Below are 15,263 nucleotides of genomic sequence, written 5' to 3'. Positions count from 1 at the left end.
ATTGAAACAGATGAGGGAGAAAACTGTTTAAGAGGGATATGTGATTAGGTGTTTTTGTCATGACAGGAGTCCAGAGCGAAGGCTATATAGTGGAGTGGACCTGCAGGGAGGGATTGTAAAACAATGAGAGAATTTTTCTTTTACTTTTCCAATTGGGTAGTGTACTAGCGGGGAGTGTTGGGAGGGGAGAGAAGTGTAACAATGAATGAATGGGAAAAAAAATAATCTGGAACTGGTCTTTCACTTGATTGATTTGGCTTTCTTGTGTTTATAAACTATTAGAGAATGAGATCAATGAGGTAATTCTATTAGCAGAGAGATTAGTCTTGATTATTATCAATAACCGAAGAGAAAGTATAAAATTTATGGAGATATTGGTTTCAAGCAGAAAAATAATTCCAGAACTCCTAATATACCTTACCTAATAATCATGGACAAAACAAAAACATTAATTCAGTAAAGACAATATTCTCCAAGTGCAAATCTACAGAACTAAAAGGTTTGTCTGACCAGCTAGAACATATGAATATTAAAAAAAAGTGAACAGGGTGAAGGAAGGGTGAGGGGGTAAAACGTGCAACAATGAATGAATGAAAATCTGATTTCTCCATAAATGTTCACTAAAATCACAATTAAAATAAAATTTTATTTAAAAATGTGTCTACACAAGAGGTTTAAATAAGATGAAAGAAGTAGAAGCCATGAAAATAAGTAGCTATGTTTTAAAACTCTTGCATCTTATTTGTTATGTTATGTGCCATCGAGTCGTTTGTGACTCATAGTGACCCTATGTACAAGAACCCTAAACACTGCTCTATCCTGTGCCAACCTTATAAGCAATTTCAAACTTAAACGGAAAAAAAGGCAAACAAATTGATAAGAACCAAAATACAATTCTGAGTGTTTATTGCACTGGAATTTGAAAGTTATCTCAAAACTATATTTGATACATTGAACTCTAATGATCAAAGACCACCCTACCAAGGAAGTTATGGGATAACATTATGGTCGGCGGTCTTTTTGTTTTTTGGCAGTCCTTGGGATAAAAGATGTGTGATGGTGTTATGCACCTTTGACTCCTTATCCTCCAGAAGAATTTCAGAGGTGGTAAATCACACAAGAGGAGATCGTTCATCTTTCCCTTGGGGAGCAAATAGTGGGCTGAAATCTCATGCCTTAGGATGAGCAGCACAAGTCATGGTATTTTCAATTGCTACAGATGCATGTGAAAGTTGGGTGATGGATAAGAAAGACGAAAGAAGTATAGATGTCTTTGAAATGTGGTGTTGAGACACAGTTCTAAACATCCCCGGGATTGCCAAAGAAACAAACAAATCCTCTAAGAGGAAAAGCATCCAGGATGCTCTTAAAGGCAAGATTGGTGAAAGTTTATCTCACATACCTTGGCCATATTGTGAGGAAGGGCCAGTCCCTGGGTTAACTAAAGAGGGGAAGATTTTCAACGATTGAACCAGTGTCTGTGACAATGGGCTTGAGTATTGTGGCAATCATGAAGAAGGAGCAGGATAGGGCAACATTTGGTTCTGTTGTCCTAGAGTTGTGATGAGTTGTAATCGACTTGATGACATCAAACAACATGAATAATGAATGTATATGTTCATTGCTGGAACCCTGATTAATATAACTGCCAGAGAATTGATGGAAAACAAGGAATATCTATATATCGGAATGTTTCAAAACCATTATGATAACTCTGCCAACATGGATAGTTGTATCACTGATAAGGAGCCACAGAAAACTCAATAACTAACTACTCATTTTGATATCTTGGCTGGATTATATTGGAATTGTATGAATTTATATCTTATTTCCTTAATTATAAACTGGTTTAAGCAGGTTGTTGTTGTTGATTGCCATTAAGTCAAGTACGACTCATAGAGCTTCTATGAACAAAAGACCTAATGCCTTTCCATAATTATCATTGTTTTCCCAAGTTCATAAAGTTTCCATAGGCATGTGGTTTAGGAAATAGGTGCCATTTCTGCTCTAGTTAAGCATACATGTGAAAATAAAAGGAGTTTTTTCCCCTGTGAATTACTTAATAAATGTCTAACAATATGTTGTGTTTAAACTATGCTGGATTTTATTGTTAATTTTATTAATAAATGAAACAGAAAGTTGCATATACAATTGTGATTCCTATATAGGAATGAGTGAACATACAGTAAAAAGGTGTGAAATAAAAATATCAGTATTTTGGCAGAATGTAATTTTGTGTTATAAATTTTTAGTAATATTATTATTTTATTTTTCCATAAATAATGTACGAGAATACAAGAGTGGTTAGTTTAATTTTATTGATGCTTACACATTCTCAAATTGTCTAGCAAATGAAATTATTCTAGAAAGTTAATGGTAGATAAAGTCAACTTATTTTCAATACCAATAATAATAATACATTTTTATGATTTACCAAGACCAATTTTCTCAGTATTTGGTGAAATTAAATGAAAGAGCTGGCTAGAATCTTAAGGGTGGCATTTAAATTAGAAGAGTGAAAAAACCTTGGAAGGAAAGATTATTTAAAAAAAGTAAATTCATTTAAAGTATAATCATGAGAAATGTTGCAAATTGATGGTTTTTGTGGTTCCTCACACTTATATAATTCTCACATACAAACAGAAATGCCAACCTTTTTTCCTCTGATCAGAGAGAATTTCCTCCGATATGAAATAAAAGCAATAGTATCAAATCTACAGGAATGTTTTAGTATATAAATCTTCAAAGCAAGTTACCTTTTCAAACAGTTTCCTTCTCTTTCTTAACATTATATTAAATGTTCACTTTTACAATATAAATATATATATATGTCTCATCTTAAGAGAGAAATTATACATGCTCGAATGTGTGCAAAAACACATTTCTGGATAATGGAAAATATCTCAGAGTTTCTGACAGCAAAGATCTTGCTATAAGTAGAAAAACAAATACTTCTTTAACTCATTGCCCCAAAGTCAATTCCCATTCACAGAGACCTTCCATTGGTTTCTGAAACTGGAAATATTGGTTGACGTAAACTGTCCATATTTCTCTTGCATAGTTAGTACCTCATACATTATATAGTAATCCTATAAACACTAGGACTACTATAAATACATCTTTGTTGTTGCTATGTATCATTGAGTGGGAAGCAACCCATAGCTGACCCTACAGTAGGTTTTCAGAGACAATAAATTGTACAGGAAGAAATTGACCATCTTTTCCCTGTTGGACAGCTGGTGAATTTGAACCATGTATCTTTAAATGACAGTTTAATTCCTTACCATTAAGCCATCAGAGCTCCCTTAAATACTGCTTTAGCTAAAGATAAATTAGTGGGGTCTGAAGCTACTAATTTGTTAGCAAAGTATTCAAAGTTCTATTACTGAGATTTTGGTTTTTTCCACTCTTCTAAGGAAGACTAGCGATGAGCTGGATTGGTTCAGTGACTGGAATAATGAGAGTAGGTGTGTCAGAGACAGTAAAATTGGCACAGGATAAAGCAGAGTTATTGTACATAGGGCTTCTATGAGTCACAAGTGGCTCAACAACATAATAACAACAAGAAAGAGCTTTTCTAGAATGGGAGTGTTTTGATGGACAGATAGAACTAGGCTTTAATCTCTGCTTAGTATCTAAAAAATTATTAATTTCTACATTCTGTGACACAAATACAACCGTCTGATTGAGTTGTTAAACATATTGGAAGCAATGTAAAGACCTTACACACAATTAAGGATTTTAAATAGACTATAGTATAACTTACAGAATACAGGAATAGAAAAATTTTTCTCATCTTGATACTAAAGCAGTATATGAACATATTACATCTTGTCCATATTTATTTGAATAGAATTAACTTCTCAAATATACTGCATTTCAAATTTATTTTGTTTCTTTAGTTTCTTCTCTTTAAGATTCAGGACTCTAAATATATCCTCATTTTTCTGCAAAACCACAACAGTTTTCTAATAAAATGTGATTGAGTGCTCTCTTTACATCCTTGTTTCTCAGTGTGTAAATCAATGGGTTCAGCATTGGAGTTACTACTGTGTAGAAAAGAGCTATAAATTTTCCTTGCTCATGAGAATTGCTTTTGGCCGGCTGAAGGTACATGAAGATAATGCTCCCGTAAAACAGAGATACGACTGCCACATGGGAAGAACAGGTGTTGAATGCCTTCCTTCGCCCTTCTGCTGACCTGATCTTCAGCACCGCTCTAGCAATGTGGCCATATGAAACCAAGATAAGACCCAGAGGCAAAACAACAACAATAAAACTGGCCAGATACATCTCTATCTCATTGAGGCTGGTGTCCACACAAGCTAGTTGCAAAATAAGAGGCATCTCACAAAAGAAGTGATCAATATGATTATTCCCACATAACGGTAACAATATAGTGAGTGTAGAGCCCACCAGGCTGGTGATCAGACCCCCGAGCCAGGAGGTAAAGGCCAGACCCACACAAAGATGTTGTTGCATGATAACAGCGTAGTGGAGTGGCCTGCAGATGGCAGTGTAGCGATCATAAGACATGACTGCTAATAGCACACACTCTGTTGCTCCCATCCAATGAGAGATATAGAATTGAACCACACACCCTTCATAGCTTATGATTTTTTCTGGTCCCCACAGGTTGACCAAGAGTTGTGGAACAATACTTGTGATGAAAGTAATGTCCAGAAAGGAGAGGTTAGTGAGAAAAAAATACATGGGTGTGTGGAGACGCACGTCCATGCATGAGACCAGTATGATGATGCTATTACCCGCAATAGACACAACATAAAAAATTAAGACAAAGATGAAAAGAATAGGTTCCAGGGAAGGTCGTGCTGAGAAGCCCAGGAGTATAAATACTTCTGGAGAACTTGCATTGGCTATTCTCATCATCATACTTAGTTGGGGGAGGGATAAAAGGATCACCTGTAGGAGAGGATATGAGAAATGTAGTGGTATTTTAATAATATAATAATATCTAAATAAATAAAAACTAATTATTTACCCATTGCTATTGAAGATGTCATCAATTGCACCAAAATGAAATTACTCTTCCAAAGAAAGATTTGGAGTATGTGCAAAAGATCTGAAAAGAGGAGAGATGGGAAATCTACTGTGCAATTTACTGCCTCTGAAAATGCTTTGGAGGGTCAGCTATGGGTTAGTCCTGACTCGATGATACAAAACAACAACTACTTAAAATACCAACATCTAGACCTACCTAAATGGTTCCTGATGAGGGTTTAGTTAGGTGGTTGTTGTTAGGTGCTGTTGAGTCAAGTACGACTCATAATGACCCTATTAACAACAGATCTAGATCCTGGTCTATTCTGTACCATCCTCATCATCTCTGAGATAATTGCGCCCATTGCTTAAGTCTTTGTTAATCTATCTCATTGAGGGTTCCTTTCTCTTACTGTTCCTCTTATTTCACGTAGTGAATCATTGAGTAGACATTGGTATGTTGCCTTTTCCACAACATTGAATCCAACTCAACATTTCTATTTCATTCAATTATTATAAATATTCATTTTATTTTTGAATATACCTAGAATCTCATCATTTTCCTCCACTTTACTGATAACACTGGTGCATGCTACCCCTATTTATCCTTTGAATTAGTGGTGCAATATCCAAACTTTTCCGCTTTTCCCTTGCCCAGGTTAAAAAATATTATCAAAACAGAAACTTCCATGAAAATTAACATAGTCATATCATTTGGCTCCTTAACTCTTTCAAAGTTATATTTTTCTGTTTCCAGTATTTATGGAGTTTTTTCTCATAGGTAAGATGTCTATACTGTTAATGTTTCAATTTTTGCTACTTCTTTTTTATAAAATTTTCTCCCCATTTTGACTCTGTATTTTTAAACGCTTGAAGACTTTTTTATCATCCTTTTCTGCATTTCCTGTTTTTATTTCTTTTATTGTATTTCTTATCAGGTAACAATTATACTACTTTTCATTTACTGATAGTTACTTCCCTCATCATGCCAAATTATAAACTGCATTGTTGTTTTGTGCTATAGAGTCAGAACTGACCTCTTGCTGACCCTCTAGTAGATTTTCAGAGGCCATAATTGCATGGGAGGAGATTGCCCGTTCATCTCTTGTGGATTATAAAGAATAATTCTCCTGTGGGTTATAAATTGTACAGAGCCGACAAATACCATTTTAGTTAGTTTGAGGCTCCCAATGCCTACCACTGTGTCTAATACACCTATTTCCACATTGATTGCAAAACACAGCAACTACAGGATAGAGTAGAACTGCTATTCCAAGGCTTCTGCCTTTCTAGACTCTAATCTGTATGGAACTAGAATGCAACATTTACCTCCCATGAAACTGTCAGTTTGAACCAGTGATTTTTCCATTAGTAGTCAACTGCTTAATTACTGTGTCAGCAAAACACTTTATCTACTACATGGAGGCTTTTGATCAATATTCATCATTATTCATAAGTGTTTAGAAAATTATTCTATCTGTAATTACTCAGGTAATTCCATCAACATGGTTTAGGGTCAACTAGCTTAATCTTATATTATTGCATAGAGTTATCAGAAAATAATGCTTGGAACTAACAGAAACATGCAGAGATGACCTAGAATATCCTCTTTTCTGATACAGTGAGAGAAAACAAAACACGACCAAATGAGGACAAGTTTCTGAATTCAGAAGTCTCCATAGAAAAATGAACAATCTCAATCTTCAGACGATTCTGAAAGACTTTTTAAACAAAATTTGCTTATTCATACTCATATTGTAAAAAAGAAAAACCAAGTTATTATAAATATATTTTATTCAAATTTTGGAAATGTCACTTGAGATATGAACTTGACTGTTGATCCTTTAAAAGTTCCAGAGAAAGGATCTTGTCTATTTTCACAAATGTGAGTGATGTACAAATGTGAGTGATGTGAGTGAGTAAAATGAAACAGACAAAAACACACTGACGCCTTCAAAGTATTTTGGGAATTTCCAAAATTCACAGTTAGAATTACTGTGCCAATGTGAAATTTGTTGTGTCAGGATTCTGAGACAATAATTTGATAACTGATATGGGCAGCACTACTACCCTGATCGGAAGCGTCCAGAAGACATATTCCAACTCCCTTAAAATAAGTGAGATGACCAGGAACTATCAGAAAATGAGTGCTTTCTTAATATAGATGTAGAAAGCAGACACAAACTGCTGGACTAAATGATCATATCAGTCACCACAGATGAAATTGTCATGACGTAGAAGAAATACAAGTCCAAAATGAAAATTGTATTCTCACCTGTGGGTGTCAGAGTCCTTTCTGTAGAAAGACAGAAAATCTGTAGGTTCATATCTTGCATATGGAGAAAATGCACATATGTCTTCAATAGAAGGAATTGTATGGTTACATAAATTTTTGAGTAGAATTTGTAAGGAAAGAGAGACTTTAGTAATGATTTGCTTTGATTCTATTTTTAGAAATAATGTGTGGCTTATTCAACATCTTAGAGATGGTTAGCACAAGCACTCAAACTACAGGAAAGTTCTCCAGATACTATATTTATAGAAAGAAAATATTCTCCGTAAAAAAATGTAAACAAAAATGCTCAATTATTCATAGAGATTTATCAAAACTACTTTCATAATATATTATCCTTCCAAACAGTACTCTAATGGTAGAACTATGCTGATAACTACAAAGAAAAAACGGCCTTCTGAAAGTTACAGAATCAAATTTTTGTCTGCTTTTTATTCTATAGTCCTCAAGTATCACCCTTAGATGTAAATCCATTCATAGTGACTCTATGTGAGTAGGATTTCTTACCCTATCATCTTTAAGGAAACATATCACCTTTGTGGAGTGGCTTGTGAGCTCAAATATCTGACATTTCACTTAACAATCAAATGCTTATCTTTGGATGTTGACAAATATATACATGGATCAGAGTTCATCAATTAATTAGAATTATAAGAACTCTGTGATCTTTGTTTTTTCATCAATACCTTGTAAAACAATTATAAAAAGACAAGGTTTTGACTCACTGGTGGTCAACTAGTAGAGTCATTTTCCTTTGTGCAATGGGAAAGAGTTAAATAATGAACAATAACTTCAATAAATATCATACCAAAAATAAAGAGATAAATAAACCTACTCCCTTAGTGTAGACTCCGACCCATGCTTCCTACTGTGTAGAACTGACTCATTGTGATCTGATCCCAAAGCTGTAAACCTTTAACAAAATAGACTATCATTCATTCTTGAAGCAGTTGTTGACTGCTGACTGCTGACAATGTTAGGAGCCAAATTATTTAACCACTGTATTACCAGGATTCCTTGAATTCGGCATTCAGAAGTATAAGTACAGGTAAAGGATTTTGAAGCCCTGAAAATACTGAAAATATTCAAGTCAATAGTGGTAGAAGTACTCTTTCATCTTTAAATACATATCTAAAATCCTACACTGAAGCAGAATGGGCTTCACTTAAATTTTTCTTAGGAAACTGGTTGCATGAAGAGTGAGCCCTGCTGATGGTGATTACAAAATGAGAAAATTTATACTGACCTCAAAGAATGAAGTGAGGCATGAAACCCATTTAATCATAAGGCATTCATCTGATCCTCTGGAGTTTTCAAGAAGGAGACAGAGGGCAATGCTGTACACCAGGGGAGTGAAATTGGAAGGTAAAGAAGCTTTGGAAATGTTTTCCCTATTGAATAATTATACACAGATTTTTAAATTACATGCAATATATTGAATAATGTCCACATGAAGTACACAAAAGGGGAATGAATTCTTAAAAAAAAATCAAGTACTGTTTTATGTTTCTATACTGGAATACACAATTTCAATAGCATAACAATCAGGCATCTCTGATATTTATTATGCAAAAAGTAACTTTTTTAACAACATCTAATAATTGTGTTGTTCATGTGTGCTACAGTAATGAAATATTTTTCTTAATAGAATTATTTAAAAAAATTAGTTATGGGAAAATAGTTTGAAAATCTCTCAAGTTTAGTATAAATTATAAAATATAAAAATCTGTGGCATTGAGTACGTTCACAATACTGTTCAACTATCATTAATATTTAGTTGCAGAATTTTTTTCTACAATCAGATCCTATTCCATATCTTATTCCTTTCTTCCACCCCAGCCTTTCATTCACAATCTGATTATCATGTCTATGGATTTATCAATTCTCAATATTTCTTGTAAATGGCATCATAGTATTGCATTCTCTGTGCCTGTTTTCTTTGACTTTATAAAAAGTTTTCAAGATCCATCCATGCAGTATGTATCCAATTCCTCACTCTCTTTTGTAACTTCTATTGTATCCATATACCACATTATCTGCTTATCCTCCGATGACCATATGAGTCTATTTGCACTGTTTTGTTGTTATAAAGAATTGGGCTACAATCATTCATGTACTAGAGTTTATTTTAACACCTACTTTAATTTGAGGGTGGTTTATATGTAGTAATGGAGTCATTGGGTCCGAAGACAAATTTTTGTTGACTGCATAAACAGGATGCTAACAATGCATGTCTCAATTTTTTTTTTTTCACAAGAATTGTAAATTGTTTGGTTTTTTGTAAAAATAATGTTTACTTTGTGATTTGCTCATGTACTTGCTGGTTATTTATCTTTTTAGAAAAACTATTACATATATATAGTTAACTATAACATTTTCAGTTTTGTAAAACAGATGGAGGGATGGATAGTCACTATGGGTTGGAAGGTACTCAATGGGAGGAATTGGGTTTGGGGGACTTTGATTTTGTTTTGGTTTTGTTTATGCATTATTGTGATTTGAATAAAACTTTACAAAGTAATTGGGTTTTCATTCGCATAGTCACACCTTTTTTTTGCTTTGTTCTCCCACCCTGTTACATCCAAAATGTATTTCTTGTTGAAGATTTTTAATTTCAGTACACATAATATCAGGTCATCTATTCATTTTGGATTGACCTTTTCTTAACCTATTTGAAGACACTGTTCAATTATCTCTCCATATTTTCCTACTGTCTTTGATATCTTTTTAAATAGTCATATCTGAATCTGTTTATCTTGTTCCTATTTGCTAATTTTAATAGCTGTATTCTCTTTATCATGATTCTTCCAAGGTTGATTCTTCTTTGTCTTGGTCCTTACAATATTCTTGGTCTACCCATTACATTTCTATTCTTCCCAACCTCCCCACCAGTTATCTTTCTATCTATACAGTAGTGGTCTTATACAGTACTTTTCCTTTTGTGCCTGAGTTACTTCATTCAACATAATACTCTCTCAACTCTTGCATGTTGTGTTGGACTTTACAAATACTTTATTACTCTTTAGTTCTACATAGTATTTCATTGTGTGAATATAACACAATCATTCTATACATTTGTTTGTTGGTGGACATTTGGGCTGTTTCTATTTTCTTGCTGTTATGTATAATGTTGCTATGAACATAAATGCACATATATTTGTTTAAATTTCAGCTCTGATTTCCTTGGAGTAGAATCCCAATAGCAAAACGGCTGGATAGATTTACAGATTTGGCCTTTTGAGGAAATGGCAAGTTGCTTCCCACAGTCTTTGAACTTTTTACGGTGCCACCAGTAGTGCATAAGAGTTCTTATCTCTCCACATATTCTCTACAATTTATTATTTTATGTCCTGTTAAACTTTGCTACTTCTACTGGGTTGAGATGGTATCTCATTATTTTGATTTGCATCTCTCTGATTGCCAGTGATTGTCAACAGTTCTTCATGTGTTTGTTGGCCATTCAAATGTTCTCCTTTGTGAAGAATTTCTTCATGTCTCTTCTCCATTTTGTTATTAGGTTATTATTCTTTTTCTTAAGGAAACCCTACAGTATTCCAGAAACTTTAGTGATGAGATCCTTGTCTAAAATTCATGGCCAAACATTTTTTTCCACTCTGTGTGTTTTCTTTTCACTCTAATAGAAAGGCGTTTTTTTTGTTGGTTTTTTTTTAATGTGCACAGGACATTGATTTTTAGAAGGTCACATTTGCCAATTTCATCCTTTCCTAGTTCTGCAGTTGGTTTTTTTTTGGTTTTTTGTTTTTTTTTTTGCTAAATTTTCAAAATTATTTGTACTTTAGGCTAAGGCTTCTAAGTTTGGCCCCATTTTGTCTCTTATGATCCTTATGGTTTGAGTTTTACTCCTATATCTCTGACCCACCTGGATGTTTTTTTGTGTGTGGTATGAGATATGGATCCTGAGGGGACAGCATAAACCCCATTTAAAAAAACAAAAAACCATTATTCCAGAAGCATAAGTGAGCCATAAAAATTCTTAGCTTAGCAAAGGTGAAGTCTTATCTGTCCTTGCTAAGTAAAGAATTAACTAGTGTCTACATGACACAAAAAGAGTAAAGACCGGCAAAGCAGCCAGCCCATCAAAAGCTGACCTACATGTCTGATCCCCTGGCCCACCAACCATGCTCCCAATTTTCCTGCCCCGGACAGAAGCACCCGGAAGGCCTTAAAAACAATTGGGCAGGCGGACTTGGGGCTTTTTACTCTCACCACCTATCTGCTGAGGGAGATATCCACATGTGGATAAATATTCCTTGAAATAAAGTGCTGTTTGTATTTACATACATGAATTATTCTTTTGAGGGGCATTTCATGGGCAGAAGAAATCCTGTTTCAGTTTTCTGCAAGTAGATGTTCAGTTTTGCCAACATAATTTATTGAAAATTTTGTCAATTCCCTATATAATAAGACAGGTTGATTTCTGGGTTCTCAATTCTATTTTATTTGTCTAGGTTTTACTGTTGCACCAACACCATGCTGTTTTGGTTACTAAGGTTTTGTAGTAAGATTTGAGATCAAGGAATGCGATGCTTCTCGTTCCATTTTTATTTTACAGAAGATCTTTACTTATTCTGGATCTCTTTCTTTACTTTCCAAATAAGACTGTAAATTGCCATTTCTATCTTTTTGAAAAATGAGTTTGGTATCAGTACTGAGATTGCCCTAAATTCATAGATGGCTTTTGGTAGAATTATCATTTTCACAATTTTAAGTCTTTCTATCCATAAATAGTAAATATTTTTAGATAGTATTTTAGAAATACTTTTAGATATCTCTTATTCTTTCTTGTAGTTGTATTCTGTAGTTTTCCCTATAAAGGTCTATTGTTCATTGTTGTTATTATATGCCTTCTAGTTAGAACTGGCCAATAGCTGACCTTCTAGCAGTTTTTTAGAGCCTATAAATTGCACAGGAGGAGATTGCCCCTCCTCCCACTCTCACGCTTCACCAATTTATCTCCCAACCCCCAGACTCCAACTCCTCACTCTTATTTCCTTCTTTTTTGTCTAATTGCCCTAGCTAAGACTTTCAACAAAATATTGAATAGCAGTAGTGATAGTGGGCATTCTTTCCTGGTCCATCTTCCTATAAAGGAAATGTCTTCAGCCTCTTTCTATGAAGAATGACGTTCACTCTTAGATTTGCGTATATTCACTATGTTCAAGAAATTACTCTCTTTTTCAGCTGCCGACCGAGGGTAAACTATTTTTATAATTATTAATAATGAGACACAGCCAGGAATGAGAGTGTAGACAGGGGGCCAGCCAACAGTTTCATTGACTGAAAGGCTGACCTTAGGTTAGCTTCCCTGTATCTTTGTTGAAAATTATCAGGAAGTAAATCACAAAGAGAATTCAATGCAAATGAAGCCAAGCTCTTTCTATTGAAAACCTTCCCTAGGTTTAGGAGGGAGGGGTCAGCAAACACAATGCAAGAATCAGGTAAACCCTTAAGGATTGTTTTGGTGCCTCAGGGTGAACTCCAGCTTGCACCTGAAATATTTATTTATTTATTACAAATTTTTAGTATTGGCTTCCCATATTTTTCAATTTTGTTTAATGCTTTAATCAGGAAAGAGTTCTGAGTTTTACCCAAGGACTTGTCTGCATCAATTGATTAGATGATGTGGTTTTTATTTTTTGTTTTATTAATGTGATGAATCACATTAATTGTTTTTATGTTGGCTTCTCCTTGCATTCTATCTTCCAATTATTGAATTATGTTTGTCATTATTTCTCCTCATTTTAACTAACTTTCAATCTGAGCTCTACTTTCAATTTATAGCTCACTGCTATAATGATGCTCTTTCCTTTAGTGTTCATAAGATTTTTCAATGGAAGGCCACTCTTGCTTCCTAGATTGTCTAAATCTGGGAGTTCTGTTAAACCTGCCCACACGGGTCTTCCTTATGGCATTTGACAAACCAGTGGCATAGTTTTCACTATCCCAGCAACCCCAAGGAATCTCAGTGCATCAGACTAACAGACAAATGCTATGCCACTTGAACAGTGTTCTCCCCAAATACATCAAACTGTCAATTTAGTTTGTATATTTTGTTTAGATGGACTAGCTCTGGTCACTTTGAATCAGATAATCATATGGTATAGTATGTTGGGAATAAAAAATAGAAGAACAATGGTGTTGCTTTCATAGTCAAAAAGCCAATTTCAAGTTCTATCCTGAAACATGATGTTGTGATAGGATAAAATCTATATACAAAGAAGATCTGTTGATTCGACTATTATTCAAAATATGCTCCTAAATTCTAAAGCTAAAGAGGAAGCAATTGAAAATTTTTACCAAATATTGTAGTCCAGAATTGACAAAATATGCAATCAAGATGTGTTAATGATAACTGATGAATGGAATGCAAAAGTAAGGAGCAATGAAGAGGCAATAGTGGTTCGAAAATATGGGCTTGGAAATAGAATGACCAAATTTTGAGTTTAGAATGATATATTAATTGCAAACACCTTTTTAAAAAGACACAAAATGACGAGTCACCTGATAGGCTGTATAGGAATCAGATTGACTACATCTGTGGAAGGAATCTCCAGAGAAGCATTCAATCATCAGGTGAGATCCATGAGGAACAGTTGCCATTTATGGTTTTGTTTTGTTTTTTTTTAAAAAAAGGTATTTGCAATGAATGAGTCATTGAAAATATAAAATAATTCTATTTCCAGTATCATTTCTGTCACCAAACCCCGTTTTCTGACTATTATTCCTTCTTATGCCTAAAGAGGAAACAAATATGTCTTGAAGAAAGGGCAGCCAGAGTGGAGAAAGGGCAGCTCCACCTCACATACTTTGGGCATGTTGCTAGGAGGGGCTATTCCTTGAAGTGGGGATGCTCAGAAAAGTAGAGGGTTAGTGAAGGAGAGGAAGACCTTCAACCAGGTGGACTGATACAGTGACTTCCACAATTGGCTTTAGTGTGTCAGATAAAGAGAGCAAAGCACAGGACAAGACAGGGTTCAGGTTCATAGGGTCACTGTGGGTCATAGTGGACTCTACATCAAGCTAACAGCAACAACTAACAATATGTGCATTTGGGAAGAAATAAATTGAGTTTTAGCTGGCTGAAGTAGTCTGAATACATCTATGAGATTGATTTGGCTAATTGTATAGTTTAGTTCTACTGCATCTTTGTTGAGTCTCTTTTGAGTTGATTTGTCCTTTGATGAGAGCAGCATGTTGAAGTCTTCTACTACTATTGTGTTATTATCCCTTTCTTTCTTCAGTACTCTTAATCATTTTTCATGCATTTTGAAAATCTATCATTTGGCACATGGGTGGCTATTTAGTAAGGCTATGTCCTCTTCTTATTTTGTGACATTAATCATTAAATAATGCCCTTCTTTATCTTTTATGGTGATTTTTTACTGTGAAGTCTATTTAATCAGAGATTAGCATTGACACTTCTGCTTTCTATGGTTGTCATGTGCTTGGTACGTACTGTTCCCATCTTTTAATTTTTATTCTATCTTTTCATTTCTTACCTGTCTTTCTTGTAGACAACATATTGAAAGGCTTTGGAAGGTTTGTGGGTTTTTTGTTTGTTTGTTTTTAATCTATTCTGCTACTCTTTTACTCTTAATTGGTGTATCTAAGCAATTCACACTGAGTATATTTATGTACAGGCCAAGATTTACTGTTGCCCTTTTGCTGTGTTCTTTTTTCTGTTGTTGCTGTTGGTTACTTTAGTCCATCCATATTCCTATGTGAAGGATTTCCTTATCCCACCTGAATTTCAGAACCATCTCAGGAACAGATTTGGGGCTTTGAACACTAATGAACGAAGGCCAGATGAGTTGTGGGAGGATATCAAGGTTATCATTCAGGAAGAGTGCAAACGGTCATTGCAAAGACAGAAGAGGAAGAAAAGACCAAAATGGATGCCAGAAGAGACTCTGAAAATTGCACTGGAGCGCAGAGAAGCCAAAGCACA

General features: G+C 34.6%; 1 protein-coding gene across 1 annotated transcript; it reads right to left on the bottom strand.

Moving 5' to 3' along the window:
* Positions 1 to 3,939: 3,939 nt before the first annotated feature.
* On the bottom strand, positions 3,940 to 4,890 carry LOC102875834 (olfactory receptor 2C3-like). Its single transcript, XM_006894019.1, has one exon. The coding sequence runs from the start codon at positions 4,888 to 4,890 to the stop codon at positions 3,940 to 3,942; it is 951 nt and encodes a 316-aa protein (XP_006894081.1).
* Positions 4,891 to 15,263: the final 10,373 nt, after the last annotated feature.

This window comes from Elephantulus edwardii, unplaced genomic scaffold (assembly GCF_000299155.1).
Source record: "Elephantulus edwardii isolate Elephantulus edwardi_28Jun2011 unplaced genomic scaffold, EleEdw1.0 scaffold00133, whole genome shotgun sequence".
NCBI lineage: Eukaryota > Metazoa > Chordata > Mammalia > Macroscelidea > Macroscelididae > Elephantulus > Elephantulus edwardii.
Note: the sequence above shows the minus strand (reverse complement) of the source record. Positions and strands in the feature narration are given on the sequence as shown.

Excerpts from the sequence above, each read along its gene's own strand:
- LOC102875834 (XM_006894019.1), bottom strand. The coding sequence starts at position 4,890 with ATGATGAGAATAGCCAATGCAAGTTCTCCAGAAGTATTTATACTCCTG.